This window comes from Mus caroli, unplaced genomic scaffold (assembly GCF_978045245.1).
Source record: "Mus caroli unplaced genomic scaffold, Mus_caroli_1 scaffold_14, whole genome shotgun sequence".
In the NCBI taxonomy this organism is placed as follows: domain Eukaryota; kingdom Metazoa; phylum Chordata; class Mammalia; order Rodentia; family Muridae; genus Mus; species Mus caroli.
In genome coordinates, this window is record NW_028227269.1 from 39,882,800 (window position 1) to 39,908,884 (window position 26,085).

Consider the following 26,085-nt stretch of genomic DNA (forward strand, 5'->3'; position numbering starts at 1 on the left):
GAACATAAACACAGAAGCCATGTTTGGAACACTAGCATGGATCGTTACCATATGCATGTCCCTTTGTAAATGCTGCAGCCCTTTACCTGATGCGTTTCCTAATGTATTATGGTGCCAGTAGGGACTGAACATGTATAGTAGCGATGAACATCTGAAATAAGGTGTTCTACCCTTTTGGGTTATGAATTCACTCAGAGTAGAGGATAAGTCTGCAATTTCTCTCTCTCTTTTTTTTTTTCATAGCACTCAAGTGACACAAAGACGAAAAAGTAGCTTAAATGCTGACACAAGGGACAAAGGAGATTAAATGCTGTTTTGAGTACAAAGTTGAGAGTTTACTAATTAACACAAATATATTAAGTATAACCTGTGAATCTTTTAAAGTGCATGTGTGCATATGTGTGTGTGGGTGTGTGCATGCTTGCTTGCACATGAACATGTGCATATGAGCTCAGAAAGTGCACCCAACCGAGATTGAAACAAGAATGTAGAATTCGATGCTGATATGTCAGATGGTAAAACTAAATGGATTTTCAATATGAGTACTCTTACTATTTAGTTTGTATGTATCATTAGCTAAGTATGGAGTAAAAGTAAACTAAGTAAACCTTTAAGATGTTTTGCTTTCCCTTTTATTGCACTGACACATGGCAAGTCCTTTTGATGGAAAATTTGAAAAAGAACAGACTATCTGTCTAGCTACCTAAGTCTAAAAGAAGTGTGCTGTAACAATAATTTTAGGCTCTCTGTATTCAGCTCCTATTTGAAGTTATTCTAGAATACATCCTCACACTGGAGCCTTTATACATGTTCTACTGTGGTTATATGATGTCACAGTCAGAAGTCAAGCTAGGATTTGTAAAAAAAATCCTCCAAACTCAACCTTAGCCACTGAACATTTGTGGGTCAGGCTTATGGGACTCTGGCAAATTTGCAGTATAGACTTCTCAGGTCCACTGGAATTTTTCATGCAAGAAGGGCTCAGAGTCTGGCTATCTTGATAAGTTGAAGAGGAAGAAGACATTAAAATTTTTATGTAAAGTCTCCAGTGTGCTTGTCTATCTCACTTTTTATTTTTAAAAGTTCAATGGCAAAACCAAAGCCTTTCTACAATTCATATTTAGCTGTGTGGCTCTTGGCTTATGACCTGTTCTGGTCTTCCCTTTGTGATAACTAGAGCCCACTCAGCAGTGATTCCCACAGACAACATCTTACCCACAGATGAGGCAGAAAAGCAACAGCACACATGGCCTCTTCTCTGCAGGCTGAACCTTTGCAGGGGATGAGTGCCATGCTGCAGTAACCAAGGAGACAACTTGGCTGCAGAATTGGGTAAGATTAAAAGTAGGAAAGATGAATCAAGATTTAGAAATCTGCAGTTGAAGTGTTGCTGAATGGCAAAGCAAATGTCTCACATATACAAGACTCTGAATTGGATCCCAACCACCACAACAAACAATGATGGTAAAACATCTGTGAGACTTCACTCCGACATGTGTATAATAAAAACCAGTATTGTACATGGTGTTTTAAGGGCTCAGATATGTAGTTGACTATGGCAAATGTGACTTATTTATTTAACTCCTTCCTTCCTTCTTTCCTTCCTTCCTTCATTCCTTTTTTTTCTCCCCCATCCACCCCCTTTTAAAGACAAGATCTCAATATAGCTCTGAATGTCATAAAATTCACTAGATAGATAAATCTGACCATGAACTCCCAGAGATCTCCTTGCTGCTGCCTCCCAAGCAGTGGGATTGAAGGTGTGTGCTGCTCCACAGCCCCTTGGTGATCTCTAACCCAAAGGCTAATTCTGTAATAATCTTGGCCAATCTGGAACCACACTTTTATAATCTACCCAATTCACTAAGATGTGTTTTTATAATTTCAACACAAATCAAAGAATAGATATGCCCAGTTCCAGGATAAAGGTATCTTTGTGGCATCAGGATACAATAGGGCCAGGAACTGAAAAGGACATGTACTCAATGCTTAGTTTTCTATAAAACACGCATTTCCCAGTGATCCAGCCAGAGGGACATGAAAGAGCTTAAATCAATTACAGATAATTTTGTGACCAAGCATATTTCCTCACATTTGCCCTGGCACCAGATTAAAATGGTAATATTTTTATCACAATAGAAAGTGAAATTCTATAGAAGCTAAAGGAGCATCCTGTCATGGCTGTGCTAGACCTTGTTTGTTCTTTACTATGTCACACCAGAGACAAACACAGAGACCTGCAAAGTAAAGGAAAAATGTTACCCTTTTCATTCAGACCTTATGTGTGCTTAAATCATGAGCATATGATGGAAGGTTTATAACTTAGGTCCCAGAAGTTAAAACTATAAAATATTGCATAGTGTAAAAATATTAAAATTACAAATTTAAATGCAAATTTGAGTACTTATTGGTCAGCATGCATTGCATTTCTGAAATAAGGGCCAATCTTTCATTTGTTATTTCTTATATTGTCTAGGAGACAGGCCAAGAAAATTAAGACAAAGAGAACTTTAATAACTTTTATGATGCAAATATGTAATAACTCTCTTACCACCTCTACTTACATCAAAGTAATGCATTCCACAGCCTAATGATTAAAATATAGGTATAGATTTTAAGCAGTAATGGAATTAATGTTAGTAATAGCCTGTTTCACTTTGATTTACTTGATCAAATTCATGAGTTTAATATTACATTAAAATTTATAGGTATGTTTAAAGTAGTAATTCATAAGAGTTTAATTATATAGATAGCTGACTATATATTCTATTTTGCATCATGATCTTAAATACAAATTATATAAAATGTAGAATACCTCTTAAGCATCCCAGAAACCTAGAAATTGTTGGCACAATTTTTCTTAAATAAATAGAGGTTCTTTTTATATTACTTCATTAGTTTCAGTTCTAGTTCAATTGAGGTTGGAAATTATGTAATTCTGGTTTTATTCTGTATTTGAACACTCCTTCTTAGGTAACATCATATTGTGAGAAAATTTTGCTATTTCCTTAAGTCATTTCTAATAACCCAAAAACCTGGTCATTAAAAGTTTTAATAAAAGCTGGGCTTGGTGGCACACACCCTTAATCCCAGAATTTGGGAGGCAGAGGCAGGCCGATTTCTGAGTTCGAGGCCAGCCTGGTCTACAAAGTGAGTTCCAGTACAGCCAGGGCTATACAGAGAAACCCTGTCTCAAAAAACCAAAATAATAATAATAATAATAATAATACAACTCTATGCTTTCTGTCTTAGATCCTTGACAGTAAAAACAAATATGCATTATTTTCTTTCTGTAATTAGATACTAATGAAATTAGTCCAGATAATAACAGCAATATTTTCTGATTTCTAAGTCACACGTTTAATTGAGATTTTTGCTGTTAAGTTTCCTTAGTGAACGTGGAACGAGGAACAGAAGTTTCTCTCTGTGTTTGGGGGAATGAATGTTTACAATTATAACATCTTCTAGCTGAACATTTTCTTTTATTAAAAAAAAAGATTTATTTATTTATTATATGTAAGTACACTGTAGTTGTCTTCAAACACCCCAGAAGAGGGCATCAGATCTTACCACAGATGGTTGTGAGCCACCATGTAGTTGCTTGGATTTGAACTCAGGACCTTCAGAGCTCTTAACCATCTCTCTAGCCCGAATATTTCCTTTAATGAGTATTAATCTCTTCTGATTAATTTTAGCTTGAAATTTATTTTGTCAGATAGCTACACTGGCTTGCTTTTTGGATTGGAGTATCATTTTCCATCATTCCTCCTTGAGATGATATCTATCATATCATCTGCAAATAGTGATATTTTGGTTTCTTCCTTTCCAATTTTTATCCATTTGACCTCCTTTTGTTGTCTAATTAATTGCTCTGGCTAGGACGTTGAGTACTATACTGAACAGGTAGGGAGAGAGTGAGCAGCCTTGTCTAGTCCCTGAATTTAGTGGGATTGCTACAAGTTTCTTTCCATTTAGTTTGATGTTGGCTACTGGTTTGCTATATATATTGCTTTTATTATGTTTAGTTATGGGCCTTGAATTCCTGATCTTTACAAGACTTTTGCCATGAAGGGGTATTGAATTTTGTCAAATGCTTTCTCAGCATCTAGTAAAATGATCATGAAGTTTTTTTTTTCCTTTGAGTTTGTTTATATAGTGGATTACATTGATGGATTTCCGTATATTGAACCATCTCCTAATCCCTGGGATGAAGCCTACTGATCATGAAGCATAATCATTTTGATGTGTTCTTGGATTCAGCTTGTGAGAATTTTATTGAGTATTTTTGCATCAATATTCATAAGGGAAATTATTCTTAAGTTCTCTTTCTTTGTTGAGTTTTTGTGTGGTTTAGGTGTGTGGCTTCATAGAACAAATTGGGTAGTGTTCATTCTGTTTCTATTTTGTGGAATAGTTTGAAAAGTAATGATATTAGGTCTTCTTTGAAGGTCTGACTTCAATCTGTATTACAGAACAATAGTAGTAAAAACTGCATGGTATTGGTACAAAGAAAGGCAAGTAGATCAATGGAATAGAATTGAAGACCCAAAAATAAACTCACACACCTATGGTCACTTGATCTTTGACAAAGGAGCTAAAACCATCCAGTGAAAAAAAAAGAGCATTTTCAACAAATTGTACTGGTTCAACTGATGGTCAGCATGTAGAAGAATGTAAGTCGATCCATCCTTATTTTCTTGTAAGAAGCTAAAGTACAAGTGGATCAAGGACCTCCACATAACACCAGATACACTAAAACTAATAGAAGAGAAAGTGAGGAAAAGCCTCAAACACATGGGCACAGGGGAAAATTTCCTTAAGCTCTAAGATCAAGAATAGATAAATGGGACCTCATAAAATCTCAAAGCTTGGAAGGCAAAGGAGACTGTCAATAGGACAAAACAGCAACAAACAGATTGGGAAGAGATCTTTACCAATCCTATGTTCAATAGTGGCCTAATATCAAATAGGTATAAAGAACTCAAGAAGTTAGACTCCAGAGAAACAAATTATCCTATTAAAAAATGGGCAAACAGAGAATACAGAGCTAAACTGAGAATTTTCAACTGAGGAATATCGAATGGCCAAGAATCACCTAAAGAAATGTTCCTTAGTCATCAGGGAAATGCAAATCAAAACAACCCTGAGATCCTACCTCACACTAGTCAGAATGCTAAGATCAAAAACTCAGGTGACAGCAGATGTTGTCAAGGATGTAGAGAAAGAGGGACAGTCCTCCATTGCTGGTGGGATTGCAGCTGGTACAACCACTCTGGAAATCAATCTGGTGGTTTCCCAGAAAACTGAACATAATGCTACCTGAAGATCCAGCTATACCATTCTGGGCATATATCCAGAAGATGCTCCAACATGTAATAAGGACACATGCTGCACTATGTTCATAGTAGCCATATTTATAATAGCCAGAAGCTGGAAAGAACCCAGATGTCCCTCAACAGAGGAATGGATACAGAAAATGCGGTTCATTTACACAATGGAATACTACTCAGCTATTAAAAACAGTGACTTCATGAAATTTGCAGGCAAATGGATGGATCTAGAAAATATCATCCTGTTTGAGGTAGCTCAGTCATAAAAGATCACACATGGTATGTTCTTTCTGCTAAGTAAATATTGGGCAAATAGTGTGGAATACCCACGATACAACTCAGGGATCACATGAAGCTCAAGAGGAATGAAGACCAAAGAATGGATGTTTCAGTTCTACTTAGAAGGGGGAACAGAACAATCAAGGGAAGTAGAGAGTGGGATGGACTTGTGAGGAACAGAAGAGGGGAGGGGAAGAGGGAAGAATCAGGTATGGGAGGAGATGGAGGAGATGTATAGAGATTCAAGAAATTGAACAGAGGTGTGTAGCAATGGGGGATAGGGAACTATGGGTAACAACCAGAAAGTCCCAGATGCCAGGAAATCAAGAGCCTCCCAGGACCCCATGGGGATGAGATTAGCTGAAATACCCCACAAAGGGGAGGGAGAACATGTTGAGACCATATCCAGAGGTTACACATGGCTCCCAGTTGAGGGATGGGGGCACCCACTCATCTTCAAAATTTTAACCCAAAATTCCTCCTGTCTAAAGGAAATACAGGGGAAAAGAGTGGAGCAGAGACTGAAGGAAAGGCCATCCATTCTGTCCCACCTGGGGATCCATCTCACATGCAGATATGAAACCCAGACATTGTCGTGGACACCAAGAAGTGCTTGCTGACAGGAGCCTGATACAGCTGTCTCCTGAGAGGCTCTGCCAGAGCCTGACAAAATTCAGAGTTGGATGCTTGCAGCCAACCATTGCACTGAGCACAGGGACCCCAGAGCAGTAGTTACAGGAAGGACTGAGGGAGCTGAAGGGGCCTTATCTGGCAACAATGGGAGGGGAGGCCCTTGGTCCTATGAAGGCCTGATACCCCAGTGTAGGGGAATGCCAGGGCTGGGAGGCTGGAGTGGGTGGGTGGGGAGCACCCTCAGAGAAGCAGTGTAAGGAGGCTTGGGATAGGGGTTTGCAGAGGGGAAATGGGGAAATAAGATAACATTTGAAATGTAAATAAATAAAATATCAAATTTAAAAAAGAAAGAAATATCCTGAGTGAGGCAACCCAGTCACAAAAGAACACACATGACATGCACTCAATGATAAGTGGATATTAACACAAAAGCTTGGAATACCCAAGATACAATTCACAGACCACATGAAGCTCAAGAAGAAGGAAGAGCAAAGTGTGGATGCTTCACTTTTTCTTAGAGGGGGGAAGACAATACTCACAGGAGGAAATATGGAGACAGTGTGTAGCAGACTGAAGGAAAGGCCATCCAGAGAGTGCCCCACCTGGGGATTAATCCCATATACAGTCACCAAACCCAGACACTATTTTGAATACCAAGAAGTGCGTACTGACAGGAGCCTGATATAGCTGTCTCCTGAGAGGCTCTGCCACAACCTAACAAATACAGAGTCAGATGCTCACACCCAACCATTGGACTGAGCACAGGGTCTCCAATGGAGGAGTTAGAGAAAGGACTGAAGTTGCTGAAGGGGTTTGCAACCCATAGCAAGTACAAAAATATCGGCCAACCAGACCCCCAAGAGCTCCTAGGGATTAAACCACCAACCAAAAGAGTACACATGGAGAACCCATGGCTCTAGCTGCATAGGTAGCAGAGGATGTCCCTGTAGGGCATCAGTGGAAGGAAAGGCCCTTGGTCCTGTGAAGGCTAGATGCCCCAGTGTAGATGAATGTCAAGTGGGAGTGGGTGGGTGGGTCAGTGAGCACCCTCATAGAATCAGGGAGAGGCAGGATGGCATAGAAGGTTTCCAGAGGGGAAACCAGGAAAGGGGATACCGTTTGAAAAATAAATAAATAAAATATCCAATTAAGAGAGAGAGAGAGAGAGAGAGAGAGAGAGAGAGAGAGAGAGAGAGAGATGGAGTCCCAAGGGAATGGAGGTAGGGAGGGAAGAGGGGCTTCTTTAGGGAAACTGCAGCAGGATAAGAGGAAGTCTGATAAGAATGAAATGAAATTGCTTAAAAAAACATTTCCTAAGTAGTCTTAAATTGCCTGGTCAGAGAATCCAGTTTCTTTAGGTTAAAGGTACCACAACCCCTCAAGGTAGATTTAGGAATAGCTGTTAATGACTCTAAACTTACGCAATTTGTTGAAAGAGGCCAGTCAAAACTCTAATACAGTTTTTCTTCCAGAATCCAGAATAAAGAATATTCATAATTATGTGAAGTAATTGCGGCTATTTACATAATTTTATTTTCTCTGTAAGATAAATTCTAGGATATTAATTGTATTATAACTCCTTTAGTTCAGAACACACTCAGGTTTTCTAATTATTTTTGTTTTTATACTTTTACATTTCTTTGGAAAAAGCCTTTTAATTCAAAATGTGAATTGACATGAAAATATTTTGTATCTTGTTGATTTTCAAACACAAATCAAATAATCATTTATAGGATATACGATCTGTTTCTTGAAACAAGTCCAGTAAATCAGAGTTTTAAGATGGTATCAGCAGGAAATTGTTCATATTAAGATGCCCCAAACAAATTGGTACAATGCCTAACAGCTTAAGTCAACAGACATTGATGGTGCAGCCTGGGTGGGGAAATTGGTGCAGGGCTGCTCTAGAAGTGCAGTTCAGCTGTTGCTCAGAGCTGCAGCTTCCCCCATGTTGGCTGGGTTGAAGGACATGCTTCTGAGCTCAGTGCTGTGACTTGAGCAGTCTGAGTCCTTCCCCATGTAACTGTCACTATAGGGATGGTTCAGAGCAGTTATGGCTTCCTACAAAGGAAGAATAGAGAAACTCCAGGTATGAGAAATACACATTTACAACCAAATCCCAAAAGTGATATACCCATATCACTCCTTTCCCATACTCTCTTGACCTCAAAGATCAATCCTAGCCTAATGTGGGAAAGTATCCATTGGGATGTATGTTTCAGGAGAGGTGGGGATTTATTTAAGTAGTGTATCTTTGAATCAAAATTTCCCATCACAAATGAGATTAAAATACAAAATGCCTTTTTGACATTATATATCAAAATCTGTCAATTTCTTTTAACTATCAGGGGCACTTGTTTATCTCTCTGAATTCTATAATCATCAAATTGCTGAACTTCAAAATGATTTAACGGGATTCTCTATTTCCTTCGCTTCTTAAAAAAAAAAAAAAAACTTCTAGCGTCATTGCTTTCTGGAAGATCCTCTTTGAATTTTAAAATGATATAACTGCTAACATTTATCAATTAAAGAAATGTCTGTTTCCTTCCTTACATATAAATTCTATTCTTACAAGTACTTTTCTTTAATAACAACATACTAATAATTTTTACCCCTTAATATCTAAGCTGTTGATCCCCTTGTTTTCTGTTCTACTGTGTATAGGGTATCATGTAACCCAGGCTTGCCTGGAACTTGCTGTGGGTAGAGGGATCCTGCTATTGTCTTGTCCATCTCTATGGACCGGGATTGCCAGACTATATCAGCTTTACCCGTCTTCCCTCTGTGTTTTTCAGTTTTAAGTTTTGCTATGGGACATAATTTTCTCACCAGTATCTTAGGTCACTTGAAACACAAATAGGATTCTTGCCATGCCATGAGTGTTAAGAATTCTGTAGTGATTTAACCACAGCTGATTTTCTTAAACAATTTATCTTTCTTTTCTTTAAATAACAGAAACATAGCTGAGTGTATAATATTTTTTTTATCCTAGGTCTCCTAAAAACCCAGAACAGAAAATCATTAAGAGAGTGATCGCTCTTGAAGGAGATATTGTAAGGTAGGTGCCCAGACTACTGTTCTTAACTTAAAAATATAGATTTTAAACTTACTTTTGAATGCTTATTTGAAATTAAAGTAAAATATGCCTGGCGATCTAGAACTTTGGGCACCCTTCCCTTAGGCTTTGCTTTAGTGAGCATCAGTAACTGTTTCAGGATGGAAGGTGTACCTGAGGTCACTGAGCACACCATTGTCCTTAAGAACAAAACCTATGAAAATTATTAATTAAACCAAGATTAACCACATACTCTGACCATTAAATTACTGCTTTCAGGTATTAATGCTAGCACAATTATTTTAATATTATGACATCAATATCTATTTTAGAAATTTTCAAGAACATTTTATTAATTCAGAATCCCCAACACAAACTCACAGGACTCCTTTTTAACCATAGAGATCAGGACAAGCTGGCTAGCAGCTGAAACACACATTTCCAGGTTCACAGTGAGTGTTGAAACTGCACACAGCACTGAAACAATCAAGAATTTGAGTAACAGATAGTAAAGTCTTATTTATCGTGCTTGCTGATATAAACAATATTTGAGAATGAGCAAGAAAGCCATTCGTGCATGATGCATCTCATTCTGATTGCCTGCTTGAAGTGAGGTGTACCCAGGTGTACACAATATAGTAGTCAAATGCCTTGAAAATTGTATTCAAGAAGTCTTCTGATTCTGTCTCCACCCAAAACTCCATCCTAAAAACACTTGTGTTAATGATTATATAAACAAAACAAATGAAATGGAAAGAGCCCCTGTCAGTTTTAGAGCAGAATTGAGATCAGCAGTGTAAAGATGTTGGCAGGATCACCCAAGATCCCCTTTGCAGTTCTGTGAGAGTAAAACTACTTTATTCATAACCAAAGGATGCCATTTGTCTTTTTGTTTTGTTTTATTTTACTGTTTTGCTATTGTTCATGCAGGATGGAATTTTCCAGAGGTGTGATATTGTGATAGACTGCATAAAAAAAAGCAGTCACCGCAACCCAGCTATTCTCTCTACACCAGCCAAGAATTAGAAACATTTACAAAACCACTTAAAATGTTGCCTGACTCATTTACCACTGAAAAATACTGTGATTTTATTTAAAAACATGACCAGAATAGGGAAATGCACAAAATCAAAAACAGGTTAGTGATTCCCACAGGAATGGAAGAGGGGAATAGAAGGACTCTTAATGGGAACAGGGTTATTTGCTTGTTTGTAAGAGGTATAGAAATATCCTAAAGGGTACCATGCTGACAGTTGTACAGTTAGATATGTAAAAATGGAGTTGTACATTTTAATGCAGTTGATTATATACTATAAGAACTACATGTCAATAAAACTATTCTTACAAAACTAAAACACTCATCAAAATACACATGTTATTCATGTAATAAAATAAAATTAAGACAGTTAATGAACCAGGATTTTTTTAAAATTACAATTGAAAAGGAACTTTGCTGTTTCTCATTGTGAATTACCAGTTGGCCAGTCAGCAATGTGACATTAGAGATGTCTGCACAAGATTAAACTCTACAGTAGATCTCTGGGCAGACATGACGTTTTGCTCTCCTCGCTCAGTAAGTGTACACTGGGTTCACACTGCAGAGGCAGAGCCGAGGCAGGTTGATTAACCAGGGTAGGAGTCACCTTCTTCCTGGATATGGTTGAAGCCCATGCAGAAGAAATATTGCAAACAGACACCCGTTATCATCCCCGTTTGTAGACCTCAATCATGGAGCAGTCAGGAGGAAGGACTCAGAGCCAAGATTTCATTCCAATTTAAAGTCTTTCTCAAACACCCTTTTGTTAATTAGAAAAACAACCATTCTTTACTGCTTTATGACTTTAAGTGGGGAAGAACCCATTTCTTACTTTTTCTTTCTTTTTTATTCTTTTCAAACCTTAGCACCTGGTTATCTCAGCTTCTTAGACATTAAACTAGTGAGAGAATACACACCTACAATGGTTTCTAACAGCCTTGATAGGTGTTAAAAGGCCAGACAATGAGATAATAAAACATTTCCTGATGAACTTCCTTGTGTCTGTTTGTGATCCCTTTCTGGCAATTACATATCTGAAAATGTTTATAGGAAGTTGCTCCTCTAAGTCACAGGGGTCATTAGCCTAGCAGTGCCCTCCCTTGTGACAAGCCAGGGCTCTGGTGTGTGGCATGCCCTTTCAGTCCTGTTTTCCCTTGGATACTACTGAATTTCCTAGGAGGCAGACTAAAACCAAATGTGACTTTCCAGAATTTGCTTTTGTGGGAAGAATTTGATATTTTCTAAAGAGTATAAACAAGCAAACCCCTTTAGGTTTTAGTATACATACCATGAGTTTCAGGACTATTTTTAACTTAAAACTAGAGAGAATCGGAGGACAGCCTGGAGGCACGAACTTTTCAGAGGTCAAGTTCACTGTTAAAGGCTTAACCTAGTATTCTATCTAGGTAGTGTTCTATTAGCTAACTTTCCTCCATTTATAAATGTACAAAATGTACTAAAATGTATTTTTTAAAGTTCCTGCTGAGGAGATACCTCATAAAATAAGGGGAACAGTTCCCAATTATCAGCTCCCTGAAGAATAGCAAGAGACTAACACTATGACTTCTAGTTTCATTCTGTCCGTTGTACCCTGTATCCATATTGCTCTGTCTATTGCCTCCATTTTTCTCAGTTGACTTTTGTCCCATTACTTTCTGCTGCCTTCTTTTGATGTGCCTCATGTCTCACTGATGTGATGGAAATCTCAGTATGCTCTCTAGGGGACAGAGCTATGGGGTATGGATTAGATGGACTGCTGCTCAACCAACTGATCAGCTGAGTTTGGGGTAGATGGCCTTTCTGGTGTAGCATCACAGGTAGAGAGGACAAGTGACCTGGCAAGCACCCTGTAGTTAAAACAAAGCTGCTGTAAGGGTTTTGTTGGGCGGAATGACAGATACTGAGACGGATCCCAGGACAGATCATTGCAATTAGCAGTCACTTAGCTTAGCACTACCTTTTCAAGTCTCAGTTCAATGACATTGTAATCTGTTCTCTTTAGTAGTGGCTTTGACTCTACTCCCTAAGGAAGATTAACTTTTTAACGTTTTGTTTTTAATTACAGAAATAGCTTCGCTTTATTGAATTGTAGAGGCTATGAAGAACATCCTTGCTCACAAATACTACTTATCTTTGCAGACTAAATAGACTAAAATGGAAACATTAGTTATAAAAGTACGGAATTGTGGTTATTTTTATTTTTATTTTTAGCTCCCCTCCCAGAAAGCTTTAATTTCTTTATTTTAAAAGATATAAATATAAATAAATCACATAGTGTCCTAGTTAGAGTTTCATTGCTATGAAGAGATACTATGACCAAGGCAACTCTTAGAAAAAAGAACATTTAGTTGGGACTGGCTTACAGTTTAAAAATTGCCGTCCATTGTCTATCATGGAAGGAAACATGTCAGCATGCAGGCAGACTTGGTGCTGGAGTAGCCAAGGATTCTGCATCTTGATCCACAGGCAGAAGAAAGAGATCATCTTCTGCAGGCAGCCAGGAGGAGGCTCTCTTCTATACTGAGTGGAGCTGGAGTACTAGGAGACCCCAAAGGCTACCTACACAGTGATATACTTCCTCCAACAAAGCCGCATCTATTCCAACAAAGCCATACCTCCTTGTATGGCCATTTACCATGGACCAAGAATATTCAAACCACCAAACATCAAAATTAATTAGTCCCCAAAACTATACAGAAAGTTTTTAAATATTTTTTTCAATACTACTGAGAATTAACTTCTCAGAAGGCATTCACTTTTTATTGCATTTTTTATATAAATTCTTCTCCTATATATTACATCTTGACTGCAGTGTTTCTTTCCTTCCCTTCTCCAAGTCTCTATCCCCACTTCCCTTCTCCTCTAGATCCACTCCCTCCCTCAGAAATGAGCAGGCCTTCCAGTGACATAAACCAAACATGGCATAACAAGCTACAAATAAGACCAGGCACATACCACCACATCAAGGGTGGATTAGGCCACCCAGTAGGAGGAGGGTCCCAGTAGTAGGCAAAAGAGTCAGAGACAGCACAGGACATTTATTTAAATGTCAGATAAAGTAGACCTTAAATTCAAAAGCTTAGACACACTTCAATATAACCTTTGAAATTAATGTTGGATGATCTGGTTATTTAACCAGTTCATGAACAGGTATGTCCACCTTCTGTCCTGTGGGCCATATGAACAATGCAGCTCAACAGAGAATTATATTCTGAAAACATGATTTTTGAGTTTGTGATGTGAAATAACTGATATGCATGTTTCTTAAGCATGAATTTTGTAAATGGCATCATTGTAAAAGATTGGATGCTTTTGGTGAACCTTAATTCCATTGACTTAATTGTCATTGACATGGGTACTAGAGAGACATAGTGAACAAAAGAAATATTTAACCTTCATTGCATACATGCCTGTTGTTGGGGATGGAGAGCGAGTCTATATATACATGCATGAACATACGCTGGTAAGATAAGAACACTGAGAGGTGTTAGTAAAAGGAGGTGAATTTTAGGTAAGGGATCCACTGCAAACTTCTCTAAGGTTTGGAAATTAAAAGGAGACAGTGAATCATCATGGACAAATGAAAGATAATCAAACCAAAGAACTCACCAATGCAAACCTGAGAAGGATACAAATTAGGTGAGAGTTCAAGGTCTTGCAAGAAGCCAGCACACACAAAAAAGAAAGTTGAGATATTTTCAGAGATAAACCTTTTAGAGGTTTCCAGAGCTTTGTGGGTCCAGGCAAGGACTTCAGTTTTATTTTCATAGATACCCAGCCAGGTATTTTTAAAGGATTTCTGTTTACTCTGAAAAAAGATTAGCCACCAACAGTGTGACTCTGAAAACTACTCAGATTATTCTCTCTTGAAGCGCAGTCAAGCTTCGCATGAGAATAGTTAAGGGCCTTTGTTTATGGCATGCGTGATGACTACTTTGATTTATTTCCAGTGACCCAGATAAAAGCAGTCACATTATTTATAATCCACTGATTATGATTTATATTGACAAAGTAAAATATGGAGTTAGAAGTTTTTGTTCAGCGAGTTCAGCCAATACCTAAGATTGGAAATGAGGAGACTTTGAGGGGCCTGGATATTGTATCTTAATGTCAACATTGGTTAAAATCACAAGGTGACTTTTTTTTTCTTTTTTGACTCTCAGAAGCTCTTAGTCAGTCAAGTTCTTAGTTTCATAGTATTGACCCCACTATGTATGCTTATCTATGACAGTAACAGTGAGAAGCTAATGAAATTAACATTTTGACATACTTATTAGTTCCACCATAGCTATTTGCTTTTTCATATTAATTTTTTTTATGACTCACACAGAAACACTGTTTTAGAAAAGCATACACTAAAGAAAAATTCTCCTACTGAATTAGAGCACATTGACACAAGTCAGCCACAATTCAAATGTCTGAAGCATCAACTCTGCATGTAGGGACAGCTGTGTGCTGTGTGTCTATTTCGCAGATCTTTCCTAGCCAATCAGCAGTGAGGCCTTGTAACATGCCCCCTATTTTAGAATCTGCGGTTCTTTCATGTAGTTAGCTATGACAATGAAGTAAGCATTCTCTTAGTCCCCATGGCCAGGATAACCATATAATTTATCACCTAAACCGTAACCCTCTGGAGAGAGAAAGAGATTAGTATTAGTTATGCATTAGGATCATCATCGTAATCCACAATCGACAAGACAGACTGTATCGAACATAAGCCTAATGAGTGACGTATAATCTCCTTTATCAGCCACTTCATAGAATTTAATTTTCTGTTGTTGATCTTCCCTGTTTAGATGTATCCTAAAGAGTGTCCCCAGAAGCAGAGTAACTTCTAGGCTTCAGGAAGGAGCAAGATGAAGGGGTCTGAGTCCTGCCCATACCATAGTCACTTCCTGTTGGACAGTCCAGTGCCAGACTATGTGAAAACCGAATTGGCATTGCAGTGCAGTTGGAGGCAGGCAATCATGGGTCTTTCTTGTTGTTGTTGTTGTTACTAAAAAAAAAACATTTACATGATAATTGCTTTCCAAGTCAAAAGACGATATTAGAAACATCAAAACATCCTCATTTATTAAAAATAAATCTGGTATTAGCGAAATAAAAATCCACGGAATCACTAGAAATTAAACATTTTAAAGCCGTTGATAAAATGGACCGATAAAGATATGGAAATCAGTGTAGCCTATCACAGATTGTTGAGTCACACTGTATTCCAGCAAATGGTTTAGCATTATAAGAGAATAGAAATGATTGATTTTTTTCCTCAGTAAAATTACATGATGTGTTTTAAATATCTTTGTGGTTGGCGTACCAGCTCAGAATAATAGAACCCTGATGTGTCTGTCTGTCTATCCATGAAGAATATATTTTGGTTTTAGTATTTTTCTGTAAGCTGTGAATTAGGGATGCTTTTGGTCCCAAAAGGAGGAATATATTAAAAGAAGCTTACATTTAGGATTCTGATAAAGACTGGTGGATGAAATATTTTGGAGCATACAATAGATACAAAAGCTAATAGATTTATTATTCTCAATGGTATCAGGGTGGTGGTTGCTGAAAGCTCAGTGGATATTTATACCCTGTCCTTAGTCACTGGTAACCTGAGCAGAAGGGTTTTCAGAAAACTCCAAAGTCTTAGCCTGATTGACATTGATCCATGAATTATTCTGTAATAAGAATGACATTTTACATTCTAAATTAATACTAGGCTCTGACCAGTAATACTATTTAATGGATAAGAAGTTGAATACTTATATTTCTTGAGCTTTTATTAACCTAGTGTAGAAATTATTACAGCAGTATAGAAGTCTTTCTTCCTTTTTTCCTTTCTTCCTTTCTTACCAAAGAATCAAAAGTTTACACACAACCTTTGGCCTTGTAGAATTATAGGCAGGAGATTGTTTATATTGATACTGTTGAGTCAGTGCATAAAAATGAGATTTCCAGTAAAGAATATACAAATATATGTTTTAGCAATTGACACTTTTTTCTCATCATGAGAGAGACAGAGAGAAAGAGACCAAGAAAAGGGATTTTTATAATGCCATTCATTTTTATCTAAAAATTATTCCTATAATCAATTTAGCCATATAATGATTATTCGAAGCATATAGCAACCATATCTGAAGCTTGGCCTAAGAGGGTGTGACCCTTGCTGACAGTCCATATACCATTTAGATTTATTCGCCCCCTGGTCTAATGGTGGTGCCAATCACCATGATGGTGCTCTACCTCCCTTCCCAGTGCTTTCCCTAAAATGTTTTGTATTCTGATGCCTCCTGTGTCTTAAGCAAAGTTCTTTCCTAGTTAAACACTCTTCCTTTTTATTCATTTCTACAATGCTGCCCGTTAATTCATTCAGCGTGACAGAGAGGCTGTGGGCATACAGGATGGATTCCAACTGTCTTGATTTAAATTCCAGAAATGCCTCTTATTATGTTACCTTGACAAATTACCTAGTTCTATAAAACTAATTCTCCTCATCGTAAACTTGACATGATCATTTCATACATTCCATAGAACCTTCTTAAAAAATAGTGAAATAATTGCTATAACATGACTATCACAAAGCCCAGGACATAGTATGTGTTTTTTTATGTGCCAGATTGTGGCTGTAGTTGTAATTTAATTGTTTTTTTCAATGAGAGCCTTGTATTTATTGTTTTTCAGATGTCATTGAGTTTCATTGTTAGAAATTACTAAATGTCATAGGTAATTCTTACCCTTTGTAACTTTTATAGCGAGCTAACAATGGCAGCAGAAGAGATGCAGTCTAACAAGAGAATTGTTATGGTGGAGGTGTGCTGAAGCATCTGGAGACTGTGTAGGGGGTGTGGTGTGTGTGTGTGTGTGTAGGGGGTGTGATGTGTGTATGTGGGTAGGGGGTGTGATGTGTGTGTGTGTGTGTGTGTATGTGTAGTGGGTGTCATGTGTGTGTGTGGGTAGGGGGTGTGATGTGTGTGTGTGTGTGTGTAGGGGGTGTGATGTGTGTGTGTGGGTAGGGGGTGTGATGTGTGTGTGTGTAGGGGGTGTGATGGGTGTGTGTGTGTAGAGGGTGTGATGTGTGTGTGTGGGTAAGGGGTGTGATGTGTGTGTGTGTGTGTGTAGGGGGTTTGATGGGTGTGTGTGTGTGTGTGTGTAGGGGGTGTGATGTGTGTGTGGGCATCTGGTGGGCCTGAGGAGCTGGGCTATGTTGATCAAAACTGGTGGAAATAGAAGGAGATAAAGATCTCAGTTTCCAACTTAATTGCAAAGTATTGCATGCTTGTTACAGAGCGTGCAGATGCTCCTGGAATGCAAGAGACTAAAAGAGATACTCCTCTTTTCCCCTTATCCTTAAGCATGGTTCTAGACATATATCTGTTATCTTTTTAATCTACATCTCATAGAAGGAGCTTGAAAGTTTGAGGGAGGTAGTTTTACTTTAGCTTCTTTTATGTTTTAAATATTTTACAGACACATTTGAGATTTTAAGGACATATTTTCTTTTGTTTATTAGATATTTTCTTTATTTACATTTCAAATTTATCCCCTTTCCTAGCTTCCCCTCAGAAAATCCCCTATCCCCTCTCCCCTCTCCCTGCTCCCCAACCCACCCCCTCCCATTCCTGGTCCTGGCATTCCCCTATACCGGGGCATAGAGCCTTCATAGGACCAAGGGCCTTTCCTCCCATTGATGACAGAATAGTCCATCCTCTGCTACATATATAGCTAGAGCCGCAAGTTCTACCATGTGTTTTCTTTGATTGGTGGTATAGTTCCAAGGAGCTCTGGGGGTACTGGTTAGTTCATATTGATGTTCCTTCTATGACTTCAGTCCCCTTCAGCTCCCTGGGTATTTCTCTGGCTCCTTCATTGGGGACCTTGTGCTCCAAAGGACATATTTTCTATGTGTATTTTGCACTGACACATCTGTGTTGTTGTAATACTAGTGTATCTCACATAACAAATTTTGTAGTTATTTACTAAATAATGATCCTAGTAATAACATACATAAAATATCTATAGATATATTATTGTGTGACAGTGATATACAACCTAGATAAGTACTCACAGAAAATTAGGGGAAACAAAAGTAAAATGAATATTGAACAGCCTCCTCAGACTTGACATTGTTCCCATTGTGCTCAGTTTTGCATTACAGGCATCTTGTCCTTTTTAGGCTATCCATGAGATGATGTGTCTGAGAAAGAGGTTTCAGCAAGGAAGTGTACTGGTTAACTTAATTACAAAACAGCTGTCCAATGAGGAGCCTGAGATGAGGTGATGGGGAAGGGCCTCACTCACAGCTCATTGATTCAGTTTAAGACAGAGTGATACGTTTCTGACTTTTGGTGCTCTTCTTGGGCATCCCTTTTACTTCTCTCAGATTGGTTTTGGGGTGTTACCCCTCATCCTCTCATATACCATGTGAAACGTTCTGTGAAGAGGATGTTCCGTAGCAGCAAGCATATCACACCCAGAGACAGTTAACATTTGAGCTCTTTTTACTGTTGATCCAATTGCGTTTTCTTAGTAATAGGCCTTTCTAAAGATGTGAACTCCAAGTCAAATAGAAATACTGCCTTGAAATAGAGACTACTAACTTTTTGTACACTCCTTTGAACTAAATATTGATTTTTATTTTTCTTCTACCCACAGTAATGTAAGCTGTCAAATATTTTGAAAAGACATATAAGTATAATTATCACTGTAGGATGCTCAAAAGAATGCCTTTTAAAATACATTCTTGAAACAGAACTTAAGAAAAATATTTCAGCCTGAATAATAGCTAAGGAACTGACAGCACTTCTGACCTGGGCAACTCCTGTTTATCTTATTTGAGTTTATATTGACTGCTGTTCCTCCTTTGAAATGTTCAGAGGGAAGATTCAGTTCAGGGAACAGATACCCATTCAAGATATTGATTGCATTAATAATGAATACTTTTAAATTTTTACAGTTATATTTTTTTGTTAATAGGAACTTTTAAGTGACCCCACACAGTGAAAGGCAAATGAGGATTACATACGAAGTTAGGATGCCAAGAGGTCATACCAGCTGTTTGCTTTACAAAGCATACAACCTCGGCAGCTCTTTACCAGTCTGGCTTGTTTATCTCTTACTTATATGTCCATTTTGAGGACTGATCTGAAAACCAAATAAGATAATGTACCCATCTCTTGTTAATTTGAACATGCTGTCAACACAATTATCATGAACTGACTTTCTATTTGGCTTTTCCAAAGCTTAGTAGAACACCTTCCTTGCTTGCCCATTTTAGAATATTAATGATTTTGCCATTACGATTGAAATAATTCATGTGCTACAATGTTAATATATACCTGCTACATATGTTGGGAACCTAGTACAGTTTTGAAAAATTATACACAAATTGATATCTTATTATAGTGAGACTATTTTTGTGTGATCTCCCTTTTTAAGTTGTTCAGTTTGCATATAGTAATGTCTGGGTATATTCATCTTGAATAGCTGGAATTTTATAGTGTTCAATTAGCAGCTCATTTCTCCCTTCCACCAGTTCCAGGTAATCACCATCCTATTCTCTGCTTCTACGGGTTTATCAATTTTAGATAACTCATATAAGTGTAGTCATGCAATATTCATGTTTCTGTTTCTGAAATGAGCATATTGTACTTGGCATGAAGTACCCAAAGTTTATCCATATGGGTGGATATCCATGTGAGTGTGATGGTTTGTGTATGCTCGGCCCAGGGAGTGACACTATTAGAAGGTGTGGCCCTGTTGGAGTAGCTGTGGCCTTGTTGGAGTAGGTGTGTCATTCTGGGTGTGGGCTTTAAGACCTTCACCATAGCTGCCTGGAACTCTCAGCTCTGCCTTCATCATGCCTGCCTAGATGCTGCCCTGCTCCCACTTTGATGATGATGGATTGAACCTCTGAACCTGTAAGCCAGTCCAATTAAATGTTGTCCTTTTATAAGACTTCTCTTGGTTATGGTATTTGTGATAACAGTAAAACCCTAAGACAGTGGAATTCTCACCTCCTTTAGGAATGAAAATAAAACCACATTTTCTTTATCTACTCATCTATTGATAGATATTTAGGTTTGTCTTACATTTCAGAACATTACATGGTCTTATTATATAGCCCTGCCCTGACTGACTGGGAACTTCCAACATTGTGATGGTTATATTAGTTTGTCAACTTGATTACATCTAGAATTAAATAAAACCCAATTGTCTGGGTGCACCTGTGCAGGATTTTTCTTAATGAAATTACTTGAAGTGGGAAGACCCATCTTTAATTTTAATCTTTTGAGGTGGGAAGATCCACCTTTAATCTGGGCCTCACTTTCTACTAGCATCCTATAGAAAGGACATGGAAGAAGGAAGCTGGTACTTTTGTTTTTTTCCCTCACTCTTGAGTTATATTAGAGACTGCTGCTTTGGGATTCAGGTTCCAATATATACGGAGAGTCATGTGGGATACCCAGCCTTACAAGTGGTGATTCTTTGACTTTCAAGTGATATTTGTCCTGAACAAGTAGTGAATTCTTGGACTTTCCATGGGAGATAGCCATTGTTGGACTAGCTATATATACTAGACATACTAGATTATGTTGGACATAGTCTGTAAACCACTCTAGTAAACTCCATATGTATTTACTCTGTCACCTAAAAAAACCCTGGTTAATACATATATAGACCAGGTTGTACATGAATTAGAAATTTGCATGCCTCTGTCTTCCAATACTACATTTTAAGGTATGAGCTACCACACCCAACACGAAGAATATTGAATGAATATAAATAAATAATCTTTAAGTTCTTATTTTAATTCTTTTAGGGAGATATTATCTTGGTCATCTTTTTTTGTTGTTGTTTTCTGAGAAGCCTCCATAATGTTTTCTTGAACAGCCATACCATTTTGCATTCTCATGAGCTGTCTATCTTCAGTTACTAAGATCATTTTTAGAAAGAACAAAGCTGAAGGCATCATATCTCCTGATTTTCTAATATATTGCACTGTTACAGTATTTAAAACAATATGATATGAGTTTATGTTATATACAGAAGATAAGGGTCAGATGTTTCAGGTTTAAGAAAGAGACTGAACCTGGGGAGAGGATGGACTGGATTCCAAGACACAGAGAGAGGGATCTTGAGGGTTTGTGCTCTAGTAGCTTAGAGATAGACATACAGACGCTTACAATGGAATCAAAGGTCTTAGAGTAAACGTGCGCATATATACCCAACTGATATCTGAGGAGAGTGTTGAGAAGATCCAATAGAAAAGGACAGTGTCATTAACAATGATAAACCTGCATGCATATCCACCTGCAGAACAATGAAACAGCATCTTCTGCTTTTTTTTTTTTTTGTCCAATGACAGAATTTTTTTCTTTTTTCTTTTTCCTTCCTTCCTTCCTTCCTTCCTTCCTTCCTTCCTTCCTTCCTTCCTTCCTTCCTTCCTTTCTTTCTTTCTTTCTTTCTTTCTTTCTTTCTTTCTTTCTTTCTTTCTTTCTTTCTTTCTTTCTTTCTTCTTTATTCAGATCCACACAGCACAGTGTGGACTTTTAACTTTCTGTATGGGAACTGCTAGAAAATAAGAAAATTCCTTTTGTTTTCCAGGTTTCTGAGGAGAAAAATAAAGGGCATGTTACTTTTACTTCAGCAGTTCCTCCTCACCTCTGAGTCCCCCCTTACATAGTTCATCCCCCTTCCCCATTCCCTTCTCCTTCCAGACAACGTAGCCCAGTTAGAGGAACAATATCCACATGCAGGCAACACAGCCAGGGACATCCTCTGCTTTAGTTTTGGGAGGCACACATGAAAGCAAGCTGTATTTTTGCTCTATATGTGCTGGAAGGGGCTTAGGTCTAGATGGTTTAGTGTCTGCAGGCTCCCAAGGTTCCGGGTGACTCTTCTTGTGGAAACCAGCTCTTTATCTCACACCATAGACAAAGATCCAATAGTTTAGAATCAACAATATGACTTAAAGATGTGGAAAGTTTGATGACATTAGTGTTGGCAATGATGTCATGCATATGATGACAAAAATCCTAGGGAAAAAAAAAAAACTTAAAACTTTCCCCATGAGTGCTCAAAACAGCATATGCCTAAGTATGAGTCTTGACCTTTGTCTTGCTGCTTATAGTTTCATGTTTGTAAAGAACTTCACTTTCTATTCTTTCTTTCCTCTGTACCAGGGATCAGCATACATTTTATGAAAGGCCTGTTATTAAGTATTCTCAGCTGTATAAGCCATACTATCTGGAAAACATTGAATTCTGGTACAGTAACTAAAAAAATAAAAAAAATTATATGAAAAGGATGTTCCTATAAAACACTATTTCTAGAAACAGATGTAGATCTACCTTTCACCCATGAGCTAAGGTTTGCTGACCCTTAGTCTACAAGCATCAAATTTTGGCCAGTAGTTTAGAAGAAAATAATGCATCCATTGGTATGATTGTATTGGCTGAGGCAAAGGGAGCATGTTGATAGTTGAAATGCTAGCAGGATGTAGACACAGCCAGACAAAATGGATCCTTGGTTTGAGTTGGACAAGAAGAATTATGACTCAAGGATTCCACAAGTGTTCTTCAAGTAAGGAGTAGCCACATGCTCAAAAAAAAAAAAAAAGAGAGAATAGTAAATTTCATTACCCAACTAGTTTCTTTTTAATGTAAAAGGAATGGACCTACACATAGGTCTATTCCTAGTCTATCCACTGCTACTTTTAGTTATTTGTCCTTGTAAGCTCAATATCATTAATTAGAATGGCAGCTATTGTTTGGTTGTTTGAGCTCAACCTGCCTGCACTATGCCAAGCTAGCAGTACAGAAAGAGTTACTTCTTTAAAGGAACATAATTCTTCAATTGATTTACATTTGTGAAAAACATTCTGATGTTGTCCAGCTTACTGGGAGAAAGCTTATGCATATCATAATGTCTTAGTCTCAGATATTAATGATCCCCATATTCCAACTGTTCATTCTGAATTCAACACCATGTTAGCTGTTTTGTAAAAATCAAAAGATATTTGTTGATAGAACTGTTAATTATAAAGTATCCGTTAAGCCAAGAGTGCCCCTAGTTTTCTTCTTTAGAGTGATGTTGTATGAGAGCCTCACTATTTCTCACTGGAAAAACTAATATAAGATTTTGATATTGAGCACCCTGGTGGTTGTGATTCAAATGAGAATTTTAGTGAAAAGGACTGATTTTATTATTATTATTAGGAGACTGACAGTTGTTGATATTCTATTTAAGAAGAGCAAATTGTGTATTTGAGGTATGCTAACTAGCAAGCCATTAACTTTGTGCTCTGCTGCAGGACACCTGGGAACCAGGGAGTTTTTTTTTACTTTGTTTATTACACAAATAAATTCTCCTCCCTGAACCCACTCCAATACTCTGATTTTAATATGCAGCAGGAGCAGGCAGTAATAAATGCTCGGTCCCATACTGCCTCACCTCTAGGTGCTTTGAGACTTCCAAAGAGCAGTTCTGGAGACTGGATTTCAATTTTACACACATCAAAAAGTAAATGACTATTTAATCTTTTACTATAACATGAAGAGGAGCAGGTAATACATTCTGGAATGGAGTTTAGTAGGATGGAAAGGCAAAACTGAAAGATTTTCTATTTCAGATGAAAGCGTAATGAGCAGCAAGCTTTCCCAAAGCATGGGAGATGACAATAGAAGAGCAAAGAATGAACAGATTAGAAGTTGGTCTGTGCATGGGAACGTAAGGTGACCTTTAATGGAATTCTGGGGCCGTCTTTGGGGGATTATGCAAATTAAGCTTCTGAATTGGATAGAATGCAACTATCATTAAAATCAAGAGAATGCTTGCTACATGATGGAAATTGAAATGAACCCTAAATTGATGTTTCAGCCCCAGTCTCCTCTCATGGCTTTCAAAAAAATAATGCTTTTCCTTATTATTAAAGCCTGCAATGTTCTTAGCAATAAAGTGGAAAGAAATCAAGAAGGAAGCTGGTGAAACTTTTGCCCACAGCAAGTGAAGTGTCACTGTGTACTGTCTTTAAGTCTGCTATTAGGAGGCTTATAATTCTCTTATTTGTATTTTTATTAGAATGTTCTCATTACTAGTAAGAATAGATAGTGCACATGTTTACTAACCTTGTATTTTTTTTTTCTGAGACATGCTGGAGAATTCTGAATAGTATTTAATGTTGTATTTTCAATCTCAACATTAAGTATTTAATATGATTCCTTGTCATATTTAGATCAAATATATTATATGATTGGCTTGTAGTTTTATTAATTCTTAGGAGTATTTAAAAAAGTAGGGTATATAAATAATTTTAAAATAATTCAACCTCACTATCTCCAGCTTTAGATCTATGGTGTATGCATTTTTGAAAAATGTGCCATACATTCTATACCTCCCACTATTGGCTGTATCATTATTTGTGAGATGATGTGACATTTACAACCATATTGAAGGGTGAGTACCCTATAAGTTTTGTACCACTGTTTTCTCAATATTTGAATTTGGAAAATAGTAGAAAAATAATTTAGAAGACCATGCATACTCTTTAGAGGATGTTCCTTCTCAGGGTGAGGCTACTCTTCTTGTAGATAGTGTGGTCTCCTAGCCTAAGCATCACTGTCCGCTGGAAACTTGTTGAAAATGTGAGTATGTGAGCCTCACTCCCTTGTGTCCAAGGAGACATTCTGGACAGGGAGTCCAGCAGGGCCTGTGGATTTATCGACACGGTGGAATTCGCTAACCTGTTTTGGTATTGCTTCTCACTGGCTGAATTTGAGCTGGCTTTGCAGCTTCTTTTGACTATGTGGTCAGTACAAATAGCAATTTCTTCCCACAGGATAAATTTGAACATCTTAAATCACAAGTCTCAAAGCTGTCTCCAGCTGGACCACTACTACTGCCTTGCTTGGACATAAACTACCACCGCTGGGTTTGGTTGTGGGAGGGCTGGTAGGAAACACACACAATGGTGTCAGGTCCTCTTGATCCTCTAATGGAAACTGCTAGATCTTAATCACCATGTCCACTCATTAGGGTTTTTAGGAGATGGCTTTAGATCACTTTGTAGTTTCTACATTCTCTATGAATTTAGGGTTTAGAGAATGGAAAGCATTTGAGGATTTGGGGGACTAAATGATCTTAATATATCTCTCAGCTCTTCAGTTCTTTGATAGTTAAATATTACTCAGAGAAAGGGGGACTGGCCAATGCACACGCCATGTAGGATTAACATAGTCAAGACTGTTTCTGCACTCAAGAGTAGAGAGGTCCATGTTCCCTGTGACAGGTGTCTGGGAGAGCTTCATAGGGGCAGAGTGTACCAGGCAGCTGAGGAGAGTAGCAGCCAGGTGACTTGCTAGCTTTCCTTACTTCTTCCCCAACTACTGTGGCTGCATCCTGGCTTCACTCTCACACTTGCCAGCCTGCCACTTAGTCTTCCAGGAGAATGACTGTTTTGATGTTATTCTCCTGGATCTACATTCTTTAGCCCAACACAAAGAGAGCCCATCTTTATATGAATGACCTGTCTGCTTCATTCTCTTCACTCTGGCCTAGCCACTGCAGCAGTATGTGGTTACCCAGCAGCTGCCTGCTTTTTGGGGTGCTGCTATTTTTACAGGAAACAACCTTCCTTTTGTCTTGGTCTTTTTGTTTTGTCTGGCCCGCTCCTACGCAGCAATTCTATTTCTAGGAATATATCCAGCAGATGTACTGGCACGTGAGTTCAAAGAAGTGTGTGTGTGTGTGTGTGTGGTCACTGC

The 26,085-nt window shown here is 38.0% G+C and overlaps 1 protein-coding gene across 2 annotated transcripts in view; it reads left to right on the forward strand.

The window, feature by feature from the left end:
- Immp2l (inner mitochondrial membrane peptidase subunit 2) overlaps positions 1-26,085 on the forward strand; it is a 910,609-nt gene that overhangs the window by 569,146 nt on the left and 315,378 nt on the right. For both annotated transcript variants that reach the window (XM_029484783.2, XM_029484782.2), the window contains exon 5: positions 9,235-9,300. In XM_029484783.2, the coding sequence (XP_029340643.1) occupies positions 9,235-9,300 (66 nt within the window). The remainder of the gene's footprint in view (positions 1-9,234; positions 9,301-26,085) is intronic.